Genomic DNA, 19,182 nt, shown 5'->3' with positions numbered 1-19,182 from the left:
CCGGTACCCGCGAAGATGTCTCGACAGCAGGGACAGTGGGTGAAGCATGTAACACCTGGGGTGTACCTTGCGACGCACCAGACTCCCCACTGCCGCTACACTCCGAGGCAGCAGCCTGAAGACGGCTGACTGCGGCCATCAACACGCTCAGCTGTTCGCGAAGAGTGGCCAGCTCCTCCTGCGTCCGTACACAGCAGTCACACATCCTATCCATCCTAAGGAATCAGTTTACTGAAGAGACTTAATCAACTTTTAATTAGACTGCTAATTCACTAAAGGCGGCTGATTATTGACTAAACTGTGGTTGCTAGCCACTTCTTGTAGAAAACAATGAAAATAGCACTACCTGTCTCTGGACTGTATTGAAAACAAACACTAGCACTACTGGCACTATGGCTGACTAAAGGGACTCTCTCTGACACAGAGTGTCGAGGATATCGTAGAATTATATATTGGAAACGATCTAATTGAATATATTAGCATCAAAACCAACAAGTACTACAGTCAAAATTGCAATCGAAGGAAAATGGATAAAAAAATGCCAAATTTGTCGACGTTATGGGACCCAAACTTAGAAAATGGTTTGGGCTTTTCAGACAAATATCATTTTTACATTTTTCCGACAGCAACAATAAACCAGATAGTGCCGACCGACTTGTCAAAGTGGAATTTGTACTTGATTATTTTTCCAAAAAGTTTAAAGAAACGTTTAATCTAAGTCAAAACATCTCAAATTGAAGGAATGATACCGTGGTGTGGACAGTTAAATTTTAAAGTTTACAATCAATCCAAAATTACGAAATATGGGATACTCATTCGGATACTGTGTGACTTGAGTACGGGATACATTTTCTCATTCAAGATATATACTGGCACTGGCCAGCCTTCAGCAAAAACAGTGATGTAACTATTGACACCTTGTGATGGAAAGTGGTATCACTTCTGCATGGGTGATTATTATAACAGAGTAGAACCCGCAGAGAAGTTACTTAAAAAGAAAATTCGAGTTTGTGGAATGATACGTCAAAACAGAGAATTTCAGGAAAATTAAAGCGCATAAAAGTCAATGTGTTTGAAGCTTGTCATCAATGGTAAGGTGACAAGTGGCCGGCGACAAGCCAAGTAATCCGAATTAGCGCTGCTGTTGCGAAGCGATTAAATTTGTATGAGACGTGCGGATGGCAAGTGTTAATAGACCTTTATGATATCAAACTCAATTCAAAGTTATGGAAAAAAGATTACAAACATATGTCAAAAATACGTTTTTTAACATCTGTGAAATCTGGTAGGCTAATCAAATAAAGTATACCAATGGCATAATGTAACACACGATATTACACTAGCTAATGATTATTTGTTGAAACAGTGCTGTGGTAATTGTTTCAGCAGGGTAAGAATTGCTTCTGCAAGCCTATACAAGTCTGATTGTTGTCTTCCCCCTTACACCAAAAATTGCCTACTCACACTTATTTAGCCAGATGTTCTTGAAGTGTGCAGTTGAAAAATGGTGTTATTATTAATGAAGCATGTCATAAAAGTGTGTATGAAGTGTATCCTAAAAACATTACTTTAATCGAAGATTTCAGTGAAGAAGAAAAAGTGTTGTTTTACTTACGAGTCAGCCCAGAGGTCAAATCAACATGCAAGTACCATGAAATGAAATACTTTTAAAAAATTTCCTCACCTTTTTGGTCAGTCTTGCATGGATCATTTTGAGAAACAGAAGAAACCTATAACAAAGGCCGAGAAATAACATTTGGTCATTATTCTAAAAATAAAAGCCCTTTTGTCAATCTCATACCGGGAAAATCATTGTGTCCAACATGTTATTCTAAGATATTTGTAATTCACAAGACAAAGGATAGTGAAACCTCAGATACAGAATTTTATGACTTATCAGCAACCATTAAAAAAGTAGATAAAGCTTGTGAAGTCGTGGGTATATCGCCTGCTAGTAAAATTAGAAAACTAAGTCAAGATAAAAGACCAAGTGCCTTGAATACAAAAATTGAGAAAGTGGCAGCTACAGCCAAAAAGGATTTGGAAGTTTCATTTCAAAATACAATTTGTACTAAAACAGATGGAAGTTCTAAAACTTCACCAACCAAATATGATGATTTGATAGAAAAACTAAAAACGAAATGCAGTACTTCAAACAAAGAAGATAAAATTAAGATTATCAGTTTACTGCCGAATTCTTGGAGTCAAGCAAAAGTTAGTGATGAATTTAATGCGTCAGCACATCTTGTTAACAAGGCATTTAGTAAAACAACAGGGAATTTTTCCAGTGTTACAAAAGAAAAATGCATCTAATTTGGTAGATGAAAACACTATCAATAAAGTTATTATTAGGACGATGACAATAACAGCTGTTTGATGTCTGGCAAAAAAGACTGTTTTTCTGTGAAAGAAAATGGTTCTAAGATTAAAAGACAATAAAGGTTAATATTGTGTAATTTAAATGAACTTGTGGGGATCGAGATGTTACGTACGGTAATATCAAACTCAACATTAAGTATTCACTCTTTTATAATGAATTAACTTTATTTTGATCATGTCGGTACAAACACATCCGCTCGAATACAGAGTTCAGAACACACTGCGATCAACAGTTTTCGAAGAAGTTCGTTCTCAAAGATGAAGCGGTCGACTCTTGCAGTCGATAACCGCCACAGAGCCCCCGCCGGTAGTGCGGAGCCCAGTAAGGATGATGAGAGGCGTGTGTGCACCCGGCCGGCTGGTGGCGCAGGTGTGCGTGACCGATTGTGTAGTGGCAGGCGCTAGTGCGAGGTGCGATCGAACTGTTTCTCGATGTCTTGGTAGGCACGATCAGCGGAGGGAAGGAGGCGAGGAAGGCGTCCACAGGTTGACCGTGCCATGCTGCTGATCAGAAAGCGGCGACGTGTCTGTGGGGAGAACATCGTCGTGCCTTTGATCCGATCAAAGGTGCAGAGTGCATCGAAGATGCGATGTGATGTATTGTCAAAGTGTTTGCCGGCTAGAGCTGTGGTAAGAGCAACGTGTCCGGTAACAGTTTGTTATTGGCCATATGACATAAAGGAGCAAGCATGCCGTGGCTTAACAGGTTGCGTAAGAGATGCCGGATGAGCAACACTCGTGCTAATGACGAAGTTATAGAGGCGCTTGATGTCGCAGCAGGGGGAAAAAGTGAGCTGCACATGACTGACCTTGGCGGCAGATGACTTCAGTGTAGACAGAAGCGTCATCTCAGAGTCCGTGGATGGTGCGTGTGTTACAGCAGTAGATGACAGGATTCTCCGATAGGAGTTGACAGTGGAGGTGTTTTGATGTGCGAAACAGCCGTGATCAAAGGTTGGGAGGCGTGGCCGTGAGCCCTGTGCATGAGCCATGGCGACAGTGAGAGGTGGTGGAAGGTGGACGTGGTCAGCGAAACCGTGGCCGGAGCAGGAAGGCGATGAGATGTAATGTGAACGTGAAGAAGTCGAATCGGCGGATGAACTACTGGTCCGTGGCGGAGAGGCGACACAGTTGGATGGAACTGGAGCTGTGGGTGTGGTGTCGCTGTGGTCGAGTCGTAAGGTTGCATGCTGCTCGCGCGAAACTGCTGCACGGTCGTGTGTCGAGGTGGAAAGATGCTCACTCGTCGAAGCAGAAACGGCAGATGTGTTGGTCGTACACTGCGGAGGTAGTGAAGAGGGCGGCAAAGCAAACGGCACTGGAATGCGGCTGGTTATGCCGTGGTACAGAAACAAAGTGTCTGGAACTACCGAGGAAAGGAGGCTGCGGTTTAAATAAGTTGCTTGTATCACATCAGTAATACAGAATTTCCACTTGAGGCGGTGTGATGATGACAGTTGTGACATAGATCCATGTAGCGTGATTGTCAGGGTATTATTTGTAGCTGGTAGTAACAGCAAAGAATCGTCACCAGTCGGATGCGGAAAAATGACAGGAGCATCTCGTTGCATGTCGTGCTCGGTCGGTGTCGGCTGCTACATGTGTAACTGATCTTGTACCAACAAGTTGTATGTCGCAATTTGCTCACGTAGCTGTTGCAGTTGTTCTGGCGAAAATGTATGCATGTAGTGAAGCAGTATGCTGTGTATCACTGAGTAAGATGGGGTCGAAACCAGAATCTGTTTCTATCACAGTATTGACGTAACAGTTCGAGTAGAAGAGATCGTGTGTGCGATGGCGGCAGCAGAGTGACAACACGTTCATTGCTGTATGAAGCATTGATACGGCTGAAATCATCATCTAGGGTGGGTGAACAAGTTGCGGGCGCTATCGAGTAGTGAACGGCTGGGTGGTAAGCGTGCATAGTGTCGGCGAGTTGGTGACAAGATGCGTGTGCGGTAGCTGTGGCAGGTTCGCAAGTCGCGCAACTGTTTGTTTTGACTAGGTCGAGGTTAGTGAGCCAGCAGGAGGCGGCCGTACATCGCTGTCGGTAGCGGTCGGGCAGAGTTGGTGCGGCTCGGGTGCTGCGTAGAGGGAGGCGTGGCACTTCCAGTGTTGCACTGAGAAACAGCCGGCATTGTCGTTGGTGTAATTGGTGCATTGTCGTTAATCGGTAGGATGTCCTTGATGAAATTATTCCTGAGAATTCGACCAGCCATGCAATTTAGCCATAGTTCGGAATTCGTGCGAACTGGGATTTGCAACCAAGTCCCCGTTAATTGCAGTCCATTGTTTGGCATGATTGTCCGGTATCGAAGCACTGCACAAAGTTAATTCATTACACAAAAGCAAGTCAAAATAGTCCAAAGTAATCGGCGAAGGAGCAATGCACTGTCCGGAAGTGAAGTTACCGACGCATTGAGCGGATTTCGATGGACGACGTGTGCGCCTCGGTTGCATTGTAGCACCACACTTCAAAAGCTTCTATTCTCTTCTTGTCCAAACTAGTTATCGTCCATGTTTCACTTCCATACATGGCTACACTCCATACATATACTTTCAGAAACGACGTCCTGACACTTAAATCTAGACCCGAAGTTAACAAATTTCTCTTCTTCAGAAACGCTTTCCTTGCCATTGCCAGTCTACATTTTACATCCTCTCTACTTCAACCATCATCAGTTATTTTGCTCCCCAAATAGCAAAACTCCTTTACTGTTTTAAGTGTCTCATTTCCTAATCTAATTCCCTCAGCATCGCCCGAATTAATTCGACTACATTCCATTATCCTCGTTTTTCTTTTGTTGATATTCATCTTATATCCTCCTTTCAAGACAATCAATATCCATACCGTTCAACTGCTCTTCCAAGTCCTTTGCTGTCTCTGACAGAATTACAATGTCATCGGCGAACCTTAAAGTTTTTATTTCTTCTCCATCGATTTTAATACCCACTCCGAATTTTTCTTTTGTTTCCTTTACTGCTTGCTCAATATACAGATTGAACAACATCGGGGAGGGGCTACAACCCGTCTCACTCCCTTCCCAACCACTGCTTCCCTTTCATGTCCCTCGACTCTTATAACTGCCATCTGGTTTGTGCACAAATTGTATATAGCCTTTCGCTCCCTGTATTTTACTCCTGCCACAGTCAGAATTTCAGTCAATATTGTCAAAAGCTTTCTCTAAGTCTACAAATGCTAGAAACGCAGGTTTGCCTTTTCTTAATCTAGCTTCTAAAATAAGTCGTAGGGTCAGTATTGTCCCACGTGTCCCCATATTTCTATGGAATCCAAACTGATCTTCCCCAAGGTCGGCTTCGAGCAGCTTTTCCATTCGTCTGTAAATAATTCACGTTAGTATTTTGCAGCCGTGACTTATCAAACTGATAGTCCGGTAATTTCACATCTGTCAATGCATGCTTTTTTTGGGATTGGAATTATTATATTCTTCTTGAAGTCTGAGGGTATTTCGCCTGTCTCATACATTTTGCGCACCAGATGGTAGAGTTTGGTCAGGACTGGCTCTGCCAAGGCCGTCAGTAGCTCTAATGGAATGTTGTCTACTCCAGTGGCCTTGTTTTGACTCAGGTAATATAGTGCTCTGTCAAACTCTTCACGCAGTATCATATCTCCCATTTCATCTTCATCTACATCCTCTTCCATTTCCATAATATTGTCCTCAAGAACATCGCCCTCGTATAGACTCTCTATATACTCTTTCCACCTTTCTGCTTTCCCTTCTTTGCTTAGAACTGGGTTTCCATCTGAGTTCTTGATGTTCATACAAGTGGTTCTCTTATCTCCGAAGGTCTCTTTAATTTTCCTGTAGGCAGTATCTATCTTACCTCTAGTGGGATAAGCCTCTACATCCTTACATTTGTCCTCTAGCCATCCCTGCTTAGCCATTTTGCACTTCCTGTCGATCTCATTTTTGTATTCCTTCACTATTTCATCCCTCAAAGCTATCCATTCTTCATCTACTGTATTTCTTTCCCCCATTCTTGTCAATTGTTCCTTTATGCTCTTCCTGAAACTCTGTGCAACCTCTAGTTTAGTTAGTTTATCCAGGTCCCATCTCCTCAAATTCCCACCTTTTTGCAGTTTCTTCAGTTTTAATCTACAGGTGATAACCAATAGATTGTGGTCAGAGTCCACATCTGCCCCTGGAAATGTCTTACCATTTAAAACCTGGTTCCTAAATTTCTGTCTTACCATTATATAATCTATCTGATACCTTTTAGTATCTCCTGGGTTCTTCCATCTATACAACCTTCTTTTATGATTCTTGAACCAAGCGTTAGCTATGATTAAGTTATGCTCTGTGCAAAATTCTACCAGGCGGCTTCCTCTTTCATTACTTAGCCCCAATCCATATTCACCTACTACGTTTACTTCTCTCCCTTTTCCTACACCCGAATTCCAGTCACCCATGACAATTAAATTTTCATCTCCCTTCACTATCTGAATAATTTCGTTTATCTCATCATACATTTCATCAGTTTCTCCGTCATCTGTGGAGTTAGTTGGCATATAATCTTGTACTAGTGTGGTAGGCGTGGGCTTCGTATCTATCTTGGCCACAATAATGCACTCCTTATGCTGTTTGTAGTAGCTTACCTGCATTCCTATTTTTTATTCATTATTAAATCAACTACTGCATTACCCCTATTTCATTTTGTATTTATAACCCTGTAGTCACCTGACCAAAAGTCTTGTTCCTCCTGCCACCGAACTTCACTAATTCCCACTATATCTAACTTTAACCTATCCATTTCCCTTTTTAAATTTTCTAATCTACCTGCCCGATTAAGGAATCTGATATTCCACGCTCCGATCTGTAGAACGCCTGTTTCCTTTCTCCTGATAACGACATCCTCCTGAGTAGTCCCCGCCCAGAGATACGAATGGGGGACTATTTTACCTCCGGAATATTTTACCCAGGAGGACGCCATCATTTTTTATCCATACAGTAAAGCTGCAAGCCCTCGAGAAAAATTACGGCTGTAGTTTCCCCTTGCTTTCAGCTGTTCGCAGTACCAGCACAGCAAGGCTGTTTTGGGTATTGTTACAAGGCCAGATTAGTCAATCATCCAGACTATTGCCCTTGCAACTACTGAAAAGACTGCTGCCCCTCTTCAGGAACCACACGTTTGTCTGGCCTCTCAACAGATACGACTCCGTTGTGGTTGCACCTACGGTACGGCTATCTGTATCGCTGAGGCACGCAAGCCTCCCCACCAACGGCAAGGCCACGGTTCATGGGGGGGGAGAGCTTGTGTAGTACGCATTTTTGCCGCTAGGTGTGTACAATGCCAGTGCCGTCTGCCTGGCTTGTTCTGTTCATCCGCAGTGTTTTTGCTATCACTGTGTTGTTCTTGTTACATTTTTTAAGACAGCAAGTTTAAGTGGACAATTTGCATCTGTTTTCTTCTCAGTAAAAATGCCGTCGAAACGGTTTTAAAAACTCAAGTGTACAAGTTTTTTGCTGAATTTAAAAATGGCGACATGTCTATTGATGACAAACCTCGTTCTGAACATCTATCAGCTGCCCAAATTGATGAAAATATTGAAAAAATTCGAGAGCTTTGGCTCACAGACCCTTGATAGACAGTTGATCAACTTGCAGGAGATTAGTCAGTTATCTTGGAGACCCGATATGTGGCGGACAGGTGACTGGTTCTTCCACATGAACACACCTACGCACATCTCTGTTAAAGACTGAATGGCAAGTTTCCACTGCCGCACACACTTACTTGCCTGACCTGTCTCCGTGTACTACTTCTTGACTCCATGCATGCAAGTGGGCATAAAAGGACACCAAGTTGATAACACTAAAGAAGTCAAGCAAAAAAATGTTTCGAACATGGGAAGCACCAGCAGGGCAAATGTATTTGTTGTAATGGAGAGTATTTTGAAGGGGAGAAAGTGGTTTTGTAAGCCATTTGAAAATGTATGGCTTTTAAAAAATAATTCACGTTTACTGATGTATCCTGACATATGTGCACCTGCCGACAACTCAATGCTTCTGCTATTTGTTGAGTGGTCTCTTTTTCTCTTAAATTGTTCACAGTGTCAAAATGAAAGAACAAGATAAGTGACATATGTGACACCTAGTAGAAACTTCTGCGTGGAAAAACATGAAAGTAATCTCTAAGTAATGCATTGTTTGCAATTGGCTCTTAAAGATTATAAGAAAACACAATTCTGCTTTGCTGTATTTTTATACAAGAATGAATCCGATCACAGATACGACTTACATGGGAAAACTACAAATTCAGTACGAATGTTTTCTTTTTCTTTCAGCCAATACTCCACTACAATAAGAAAGAAGGTATGCTATGATAGTATGGGCATTCAAGTATTATCAGTTTTAATTGCAAAATAATTCCTGTTGTTCTTGTGTTAATGTTGACATACAGAAGTAATGAATATCTAACATTACTGTTTACGTAATGCATAATTTCTACTCTGTACATTACCTGAATATTTGGACTACAAACTCTGAACAACAGAACCTCACTAATGACAACATTTGGTAAAGGCCTTCAAACCTTGTATTAAAACATTCTGCCACAACTAGTAGATTTTTGTTTTATTTCTGTGCTTCCTTGCATTGTGCGTGTCACATCAAAATACGAATTGTGAATGTCAGGAAAATGTTTACATCATATGTGTGTTTCTCTCAGTTAGGTTGCTGAACTAATTATGGTGATGGCTCTTCCTATATATCATTAAACCCTTGACTGCTCTAGACATATTAATGCACTCTATTGCTACTGTCTTCCAGAAATCTGGATGTGTTTATGAATACTGTTGTTCCTTCTGTCATGTTCTATAGACACATATGCACAGCCACTTGCCAATGCCTTTCAGCTACCGATGTGTTAAGGTGGGCTTCCACTCAGGTCCCTCTGTGCTCCAGATGCGTTAATGTGTGAGGCACTTAGCCACTAGATAGTAACATGTCCATCCTTAGCGCTCAGTAGATTTCCAGTGTTTGACCTTTGTGTGTATGTCCTGTTATGATCTTATTTGTGTTGCTATTTTCACCTTTGTTTTTGGCTGAGAAAATGGCATAGTTTTGTGATTGTATAGAGAAAGAAATCATGAAAATGGTGACAAGTTCTTGGCATTATGGAGAAAAAGAAACTGAAGCAGAGTAACAGACGCAGCCGTATAAAGGCCATTTCAATAGCATTACTGGACATACTAGTTGGCAAGCAAGCTGATATCATCAAGTGTAGCTATAAAGCATTCAAAAGGCCGTAAATAAACGAAACGTAAAATGGAAACAGATACAATTAAAATGTAGTTACTTAGCAATTACATTTTATAACATAACAAACAGGTTTCCATTAAAGACCACATAGAAAACCATAAATATTAATATGTGCAATGTCACTGTGTTCTTTTCATGAAGTATTAAATTCTGTTGAAAGGCTATAGTTTTTCATATCTCAATACAAAAAGTTTCGAGTATTAATCGTGCAGCAAAATACACAATCATTTACATCCAATCATTTGCGAAGAACCTTGTTTCAGCAGCTTTAATTTTTTATGAAAAACTACAGGTAGATTAGAGTTCAGACAGGCACAATTCTGGGCACATAGTGCAAAACCAATACCTCTGAACAGTGAAAGATATCACTCAGGTCTCAGCTTTAAATACTGTTTCGATGTGTTAGCTATTTTTCCTTCACAGCAACGTATGACCTAAAATGAACCATACGCAAAGTCAACACAATGTGTTTAAATCTTTACAAAATTCTTGAGTAAGAAAATAAATTCAATCATCCATCAGCAACAATATCAAACTGTATGACGTGAAAATTAATTCTTTTCACTGAATAGTTTTCCTGAAAATCAGATGGTAAGTATCTCATAGTTGTTGGGATGTCCGCTCAAGCATGTCACTGATAATACGTAAAGCGCGATTGTGCTGCACACACAGGACACGGCAATAGCGTCACATCACTTCTGGTTAAGATCACTTGACAATCTATCCTCCTGGGACGAAGCAGTCAGTTTGCCATTGTACATGAAACAAATGGTACATGAAATTACCAGATGTCTCATGAAACAGAATCATCAAATTTGGAGCAAGGAAGTTTCCACAACTGCCGATGTATTACAGCAATATCACAGGTAGATTCATATTTTCCTTGAGTTATTACAGTTGTGAATATATGGTTGACAGCAGGTATTATGGAAGAGTAACTATGAAAGAGAAGTCACTCTTGTCACAGGCTTCTAAAATCCAACTAAAAACTACAGGAAAGATGTTACTGTTAGATGTGAAACAATACCAAATTGGCAGGCAGACTACTTTCTCCCCTTCAGTATAAAGTACACGATATTAAACCAAACAATTGGATTTCAATACAGGCAGATCTCCTTCCTCTATTCAGTGCAGCATAATTTTCTATTGGCGAAGTACAGAATATTACAATGGGAATGCATATTAATGGAATGTTTCAAATGTAAAGGATTTAAGAGACAACTTATCACACAAAATAAAAACGTATTTATATTTTAATAAAGGGAGTAACAATAAAGGTATATTTATTCTTTTTATTATAAAATACTGTAGAACATGAGATTCTTTTTAAAATATATTACATATAATTTTTACAAATGGTAAATGACAACTTGAGCAATCTTTGAGATTAGGTGTGATATGTGATGTGTGCCAATCACAGGTTCTCATAGTATTATCGAATTCACTCTGCGATAAAAGATTCACCAGCCAATGGCAAGAATTCCAATTCACGATACCTAAATCTTTGTGTCAAAAATAGTGATATTCTATTAAAAAATCTCTCACTTCGCACTATGGCTATAGTAAACTTTCACACATTGAAATGTGCACACATCCTTTAACATCACTCCGTTTGAAAGTCTAAGGAACATCATGATGTCAGCCACTGACCACCACACCAGGTGATCGGTCACATATAGTTCACGCAAGTTCTGTCAGATCTTCAACCTGTCAAGATATAAAGTAACATTTCATGCATTAGCAATATTTCATATTCTGAAGTCAAATTTGTTATAAATCTACTTTTAGTTGTATTTTTTCGGTGTGCATGTTGTGGGAAGGGGGAGGGGAAGGTAATATGAGAGAGTTGGGTTGATTTGGGGGAGGAGACCAAACTGCAAGGTTATCATTCTCATCGGATTCGGGTAGGGTGGGGAATGAAGTCAGCCATGCCCTTTCAAAGGAACCATCCCGGCATCTGCCTGAAGCGATTTAGGGAAAACAAAGAAAACCTAAATTAGGGTGGCCGGACGTGGGATTGAACAGTCGTCCTCCCGAATGAGAGTCCAATGTGCTAACCACTGCGCCACCTCGCTCGTTGTAATATGAGAGTTTCTTTGAAACTATAAAATATCTCCAATTTTAGGATCTATCAAAAGATGAGAAAAATCTTTACCACTGGAGTCATCAAATTATATGTTTAGCAATCTGTAATTCACAGTTGTGAATCCCTTTTAACTGTTTGTGGCAAAATACATGTGATAGCAGCGGTGTTATTTACTGGACATGAAAAGATCAATACAAAAGCCTTCTGTTGACATAATTGACAAAAAGGACCATGATTTTCCACCAAGTCTTAACTGTGGTTGAGTAAATTTGGCAATTTTTGTATCAGAGCTAACATATCCTCATCTTGTATGATGGTCGCATTTCAAGTTTTATAAAATGACCTCTAGATGAAGTTACAGAGATGTGACATTACTATATTTTTAACATTTGCCACTTGATGTTGTTAAAACAAAGCCAGATCAGTAACTGACTGAATGGTTTGTTTAGAGAGAGCATTTAAAGAAGCAGTGCTGTGAAAAAATGGAAATTTCCCTTGGAAGCTTTCGTTGGATGATTTTATACAATTCCACAAATTCCTAATTCAACAATAATGTCTGGAACTGATTAGTTAAGCTTCTCACATTTTATCAACTTCAGAAAAGATGGTACAAAATTGGTTTCATCACAATGAGTGTTTTCGTCCACAGCAAATTTTGCTGAGGTCAACAAAAAATCAGTTTTGTTCCAAAAAATATCAATGCTATGCACAACATGAATGAAGAGGATTGATATATGAGATAAGTGAGTCCTTAGGCACATCAAAAACTGCACTTAATTTGATTTTTTGTGAACGTTTAGCTGCTAAAAAGGATTCTTCTTGATAGATTCATTACAATTCGACCACAAATCACAAGCGGCTTTTGCTAACTGTTGTGATGAAGGCTCAAAAAAATTGACCAAACAAATGCAAAAATTATATATAATATTGTAACAGAAGATGAAACTTGGATACATTTATATGAGCTGTGATCTAAGTAGCAATTTCCTGTTGGTTTCAATTCATGTCCGAAGACCCCGAGGAGCACCATTCGTGAAACTCTATCAAGAAAATGATACTTTTATTTCTTCAGTTACCCTGGACTCGTCATGGCCATAGCTTTTGCATCAGAGGATCAAGCAACGGTTAATACTGAGTAGTACACAACAATCTGTTTTGTCAGTAGTCATTGATGGAATAAGGAAAACTGACTGAACGCCATATCATTGTTCATCATGATAGTGCCAGGCTAGGTGGCCACATGCTCAAAACTGAAAAGTTGCAGAATCAAAACCTGTTTGGACTACAGAATTTTCAGCCTGAGTTTAACCTATCCTTCATATCTCAACAATGTGGGAATTTGCAGGAACATGAAACTGTGAATCTGTTTCCCCGGTAAAATTACAGGAGTATGTTACGGTCATGCCAAGACACCAAAGTGGTATCCAATGGAAATATATGCACTGGACTGCTGAGTCACAAGGAATCATCACCACCACATCAGCTGTCACATAAACAATTGATAATTTGACAGAGGAAAAACATTGAATTAATGTCCCATTGTCCACATTCACCTGATTTATCACCTATCAATGTCACTCTGCTCTCTTACATCCAACAAAAAATTAGTAGACAGCGACCTTCATTAGCAGCGCAGGATTAGCCGAGTGGTCAGAGGCGCTGCAGTCATGGACAGTGTGGCTGGCCCCGGCAGAGGTTCGAGTCCTCCCTTGGGCATGGGTGTGTGTGTTTGTCCTTAGGATAATTTAGGTTAAGTAGTGTGTAAGCTTAGGGACTGATGACCTTAGCAGTTAAGTCCCATAAGATTTCACACGCATTTTTTGAACAATTTTGACCTTTATTACCCGAAAAAGCTGCTGTATTTTTCGAAAATGGTGTTTTAGAGGTACCAACATTAGGACAGAAAAAATATTTACTGAATTAGTTCAACTACATCAACTGTACACATAAGAAAGATAAATATTTTGAGAAACTTTAAAAGATTTGCAGCAGGAAATGTTCATATTTCATTGTTTTTGCAAAAACTTATAAGGAAGTATGGGACAAATATACATTTGTATTCATCCTAAATTGGTGTGTGAAGAAAATCCAAGACAGTAAACAACAGAACAGGCAAGATTTTTTAAAAAATTTGAGCAGAAGAATAGGACTCTTCGGCAAGTTATATTACAATTCTTTTACTTCCTGCACTAAATCAGAACAGTAGCATAAAATGGAGAAAAGAGAACTGCGAGTGTAAAGCTTAGGCAAATCAATGCTACAGGGATCATATACAAGAAGAAAATTATTATCCTGTCATTTCAATAAGATAAACCCAGTAACACAGTCATTTTAGTGATATTTGTTTTGAAGAAAGAATAAGTAACATATTTTATACAGAGGAGTTTTATAAATACACCTTTTCCCTAATTCTACATAATTTGAAAACAAAGCATTGAAGAAACAAAGCTACAACAGGAACAGAAGAAATAGGTTATGAAAGTAAAACATATTTATTTTACTCTTACATAAGCAAAATTAGTAAATTTTGGTTTTGTACTTTTTAAGCCTTTTTTTTAAGTGATAGATGAAGTGGACCATGACACAGAAATTCGATAAAAAGTTAGGAGTGGAGGGTAAATGAGACAATAATGGAAAATATCTTCTTGAGGGTCTGAAGAAAGTGGAATGAAATCAGTTCACAATACGTAAGGTATTTAAATTTTATGCTATGCCTTTTACTGGTGTTTGCAGATGGCCTACGAGGGTGATGAACCTGCACTTAGCCACACTGAGGAAAACAGCCTTGTTAAAGCATTCTTCCTACGTGCAAACTGGGGATTCCCACTTAAGACCAATTAGCAATTAGAAGGCGAGAGACTGGGTTCGAAATGGTTTCACTCTTATGAAACACCATCCTGAATTTGCAGTGAAATGTGTAGAAAATACAGAGGTCAAGACCCTCCTTGTAACAAAAAAAAAAAAAAAAACTGTATCATTCTCTAAGACAATCTCCAAATACGACTTGATGGGATTTTCAGTTGTCACACACCAATTATGACGTGACCAACTCCACAGATGACACCAGTTCTATCAAGGTTGTTGTAAGGTGCTACACGAAACATCCAGAATAAATAACCAACTCTAGGAAAGCCAGCACAAGTGTAATGGTGGCAGGAGCAGCTGATGGACACATATTTCCCTTGGATGGTTTAATGCATCTCTTATTTCATGACTGGTTTTATATGATCATTATCCCTTGCTTCTAGACATCAGACAGCTTAAAATTGATGTTAGGGGACAATCTCTCAAATCATATTACTTTAAATGTCAATCAGGAGTGTATGAAGTACAACATATGCTTCATTCTATTTCCTCAAAACTTAAAACATTTGTGTCAGTCCCTGATGTTGCCTATTTCAGGCTGTTGAAAAGAGTGTGGAGACTAATTTTAAATGACTGAAAAGCAAGGAATTAAGGTTCTCTACAAACCAATTCCAAGAGTGTCTAAGACTTTTGAGCACTCAAGGTTAAATCCAATTTTGCTCCTACTGATGCAATTGAAGTTCTTCAGAAGCTTCTAGGAACAAATTTAACTTGTGCAGAAGAAATTTAGCAGCTATGAGTACGTTCAGCAACAGACCACCGAAAGAAATTAGGGCATATGAAACTGCCACCTCAACATCACAAAGCACCAGCAAAACAAGAAAATGAATATTCAACCGCAAAAAAGTGTCAGAGCAAGAAACATAGAAGATTTATGGGAAGAGGAAGAAGAACTTGTTAATAAACCAGATGTTGAGACTGAAACTGCTGAGAAAGGTGAAGGTGAAACCAAGTTTGAAGCTGAAATGCACTGCAGTGTAGCTGATCATTTGCCTTTGGTACATATGAAATGGATTACTTCTTTGTGGGAAGAAAGAAGAAATCAGTAAAGTTTCTAAGGAAAAAGTAGAGTAAAAAGTGAGATTACTTTGTATTTCCTGATGTGCCAGATGTTAAAAAATGTATAAACAGAAACTGGAAAAAAAATAAATAAATAAAATAAAAATACTGAATTACAAAAATATACTTACAATTATTACATCAGAAGTCTTCTGTTTTGCATATGCTTACCACCATTAATATGACAAAATACAAATTTTTAGCAAGAGGTATTAGAAAAGAATAATATAAAGGTTCTGGTGTAGATACTGGGAGTGTGGAATAGAACATTATGATTACAAGTTAATTTCCTTCGCAGTTCAGTGTTCCATCAATTTCTATTAATCAGTATAAGTTATTAAATGCAATTTTCTTTGCATCATGTTTTGACTGTACTAACATTTGTTTTCCATTACATTAACAATGATAAGAATGTATAAAATAGATTTCCAATACAATAATTGGAAGGTTATGTAAGTCAGAATTTTTTTAGTTATCACGTATAAATTTTGCTGATTACATCCAGTTTTGAAACATAATGGTGATTTCATATTTTTAAAAACCATTATGCTGACCCATTTTACCTTAACAGTGATAAAATGGTTTCAGTGTTATAAGTTACAGCTAGTCCCCCCTATCCCACATTGTGAAGTAAAACCTGAGCATTGTTTTCCAATTATTTAAGATTAGAATTCTGACATTAGAATTCCAATTAGAAAATACAGAGGATCATACAAGTAGACTGTTACTCCCCCATCACCCCTATTTTTTTCTCCTATGATAAGTTACTTGCTTGACCCATTTTATGGTACTTCCTCTCCAACACAGTTATTGAATGAATAAGAAATGTAAGTTACCTCAGATGAAGAACTGTCTTCATCATCATCCGCAGGAAATTTTCTCCTCTTCAGAAGTCTTTCAATTTGATGTGGTTTTAATACTGGAATCATAAAAATAAGATACATGTCATGTTTCACACAATGCAATAATACATCAACATTTTAAGAATAATACAGGGTGTATCAAAAACAATATCCTGTTTTAAACACATTTATTTTTAAAAATGTATTAGAAAACAGACAAATTGCAAAATACTCAAAACATTTTCAACTTTTAGTTACATTATTACAAACGTTCTATGTGTGCAACAATAGTCATGGACAACACCTAGACAATAGATAAATTTGACACAAACTCTTAACTATCTGTGCCAACAGAAGTTGCAGCAGCTCTTTTTCTCTTTTCTGCTCATCTATGTTACGAGATGAAGGAGGGACAAAAATACTTTCCTTCACATATCCCCACCAGATATAATTGCATGGGATCATATTGAAAGACTTTGGAAGGTGAAGAATGTAGGTCAGTGGATGCCACGCATACAATACAAGTCTTGAAGCGACATGTCATTGAGGAATTGTCACGGAATATTCTGACAGTGTAACAGAGCTCCTATCTTTTTTAATTTGAAGTCACTGAAGTCCTCATGGGTGTGGGAAAAGACAGGTGACAGGGCTCCAACATTCAAAGATAGCTCATTCCAGTCCCTGTTTTTTTTCCTCAAGCAAGAAGTCACCATAAGCTTTTTGGCCAGAAATGACATGAAAAAAGTTTCACTTAATGTGATCCTGTCTCATGCTTAACAACTGCAAGAAGGTTTTGAAGTCCCCGTAAGCGCATATTCTGTCCATTCACTTTATTGCTAAAGTGAAATGTAGCTCTAGTGCTGAAAACTAACCATGACAAAAATCTCATCTTCGGCAGAGTACAGCTGAAGACAACATGTTTCTTTTTAACAACAAACCAAAGAGCTTGCATGAATTGTAATCTGTATAGTTTATAGATCAAACATTGGTCTAGGATTCATTAGTCATATGAGGAATATTTGTGTACCTAGTAGAGTTTTGAGGATTCTGCACAAACATTACTGAATTCTTTCCACCATTTTATCAGAAGTGTAGGTCCGACCTGGACTCTTACCTTTGCATAAATATCCTCTCTTTTCAAACTGAAGGTAGCAACGATGCATGCTTTTCTGCAAAGATGATCAATCACAAAACGCTGACTAAACTCACACCAGACTAGTCACCGATTCACTCTTGGTAAATGGTAGTACATGAAATGTCTTCTGTTGATTCAATCAATACATATTTCCTGCTCTGCATGTTCTGTAATTATTACACTCTAAAATCAGGCCATTCTTTTTGATAAACTCAGTATAATACACTATTCCTTCTAAAAATGTATAAATGCTTATGATTAAATGGTGGTAAAATCAAAATATTTCCAGTGGCTCAAGCAAGTTGTGATTAGGAAACCGTATTTCTGAAAAGAAATGTCGTATAGTGCAAGTACTAGTAATGCTTCAAAATTGACTGAGAAGCAGTCCATTCTCTAACAATGCAAAATCCAGGTTGGAATAATGACAACATTATAAAAGAATAGCAGGGTATGGATTGGGGACAGTAAAGTGTTGTTTGTGGGAGCACAAAGAAATGAGGTGGAAAAAGGATAGGGCAGCTGGGTGCAGTCGGGAGTTTAGAAGGGATGGGGGAATCGGAAAAGGAGACAAGTAAAATGACTCTGGTGCGTTGGTGGAATAGAGAGCAGTGTAGTGCCAGTGTGGGAATGGGGAATAGGATAGGAGGGTGAAGGACAATGACTAACGAAGGTTGAGGCCAGAAGGGTTGCGGGAACATAGGATATACTGCAAAGAGAGTTCCCACCAAAGCAATTCAGGAAAGCTGGTGTTGGTAGGATGGATCAAGATGGCAAAGGTTGTGAAGCAGTCATTAAAATTAAGAACATTCCATTGGGCAGCATGCTCAGCAACTGGATGGTCCAGCTGTTCCTTGGTCACAGGTTGTCAGTGACCAATCATATCGAGAGACAGTTAGTTGGTTGTCACTACTATGTAGAATGTAGCACACAGTGGTTGCAGCTTAACTTATAGATCACATGACCTGTTCACAGGTAATCCTGTCTCTGGTGGGATAGGTGATACTTGTGATCAGACTGGAGTCTGTAGTGGTGGGAGAATGTATGGGACAGGCCCTGCATCTATGTCTATTACAGGGATATGAATCGTGACGCTACGGGTTATGCCAGAAGTTGAGTAGGGATCGACAAGGATATTTGAGTGGGGATCGACAAAGATATCGTGTAGGTTCAATAGGCGGCAGAATATCACTGTGGGAGGGATGGTAACAATAGTGGGCAGTATGTTCCTCATTTCAGGGCACAGCAAGACATAGTCGAAACCCTGGCACAGAATATGATTCAGTTGCTCCACTCCTGGGTGGTACTGAGCCATAAGGGGAATGTTCCTCTGTGGTGAGACGATGGGACTTCGGGAGTGGGGTGTAACTGAAGAGACAAGGGACTCAAAATCTAATCTATTGCTGTATAAGGTTGGGAGGGTAAGTGCAGTCTGTGAGGGCCTCAGTGACACCCTTGGTATACTTTGAGAGGCACTGCTCATCACAACAGATGCGATGGCCATGGGTGGCAGCTATCAAAGTGATAGTATTGCTGGTG

At 39.2% G+C, this 19,182-nt stretch overlaps 1 protein-coding gene across 2 annotated transcripts in view; it reads right to left on the bottom strand.

Annotated features, from left to right (window-relative positions):
* Positions 1-9,810: 9,810 nt before the first annotated feature.
* LOC126278353 (uncharacterized) overlaps positions 9,811-19,182 on the bottom strand; it is a 138,950-nt gene continuing 129,578 nt past the window's right edge. Inside the window, exons 19-20 of one of the 2 annotated variants that reach the window (XM_049978408.1) lie at positions 16,506-16,588; positions 9,811-11,366 (exon numbers count right to left, since the gene is read on the bottom strand). In XM_049978408.1, coding sequence (XP_049834365.1) covers positions 11,340-11,366; positions 16,506-16,588 — 110 coding nt within the window. In that variant the 3' untranslated portion in view covers positions 9,811-11,339. The remainder of the gene's footprint in view (positions 11,367-16,505; positions 16,589-19,182) is intronic. The other variant, XM_049978409.1, reaches the window with a different exon arrangement.

Source organism: Schistocerca gregaria, chromosome 6 (assembly GCF_023897955.1).
Source record: "Schistocerca gregaria isolate iqSchGreg1 chromosome 6, iqSchGreg1.2, whole genome shotgun sequence".
NCBI lineage: Eukaryota > Metazoa > Arthropoda > Insecta > Orthoptera > Acrididae > Schistocerca > Schistocerca gregaria.
This window is presented reverse-complemented; position numbering and strand designations above follow the sequence as displayed.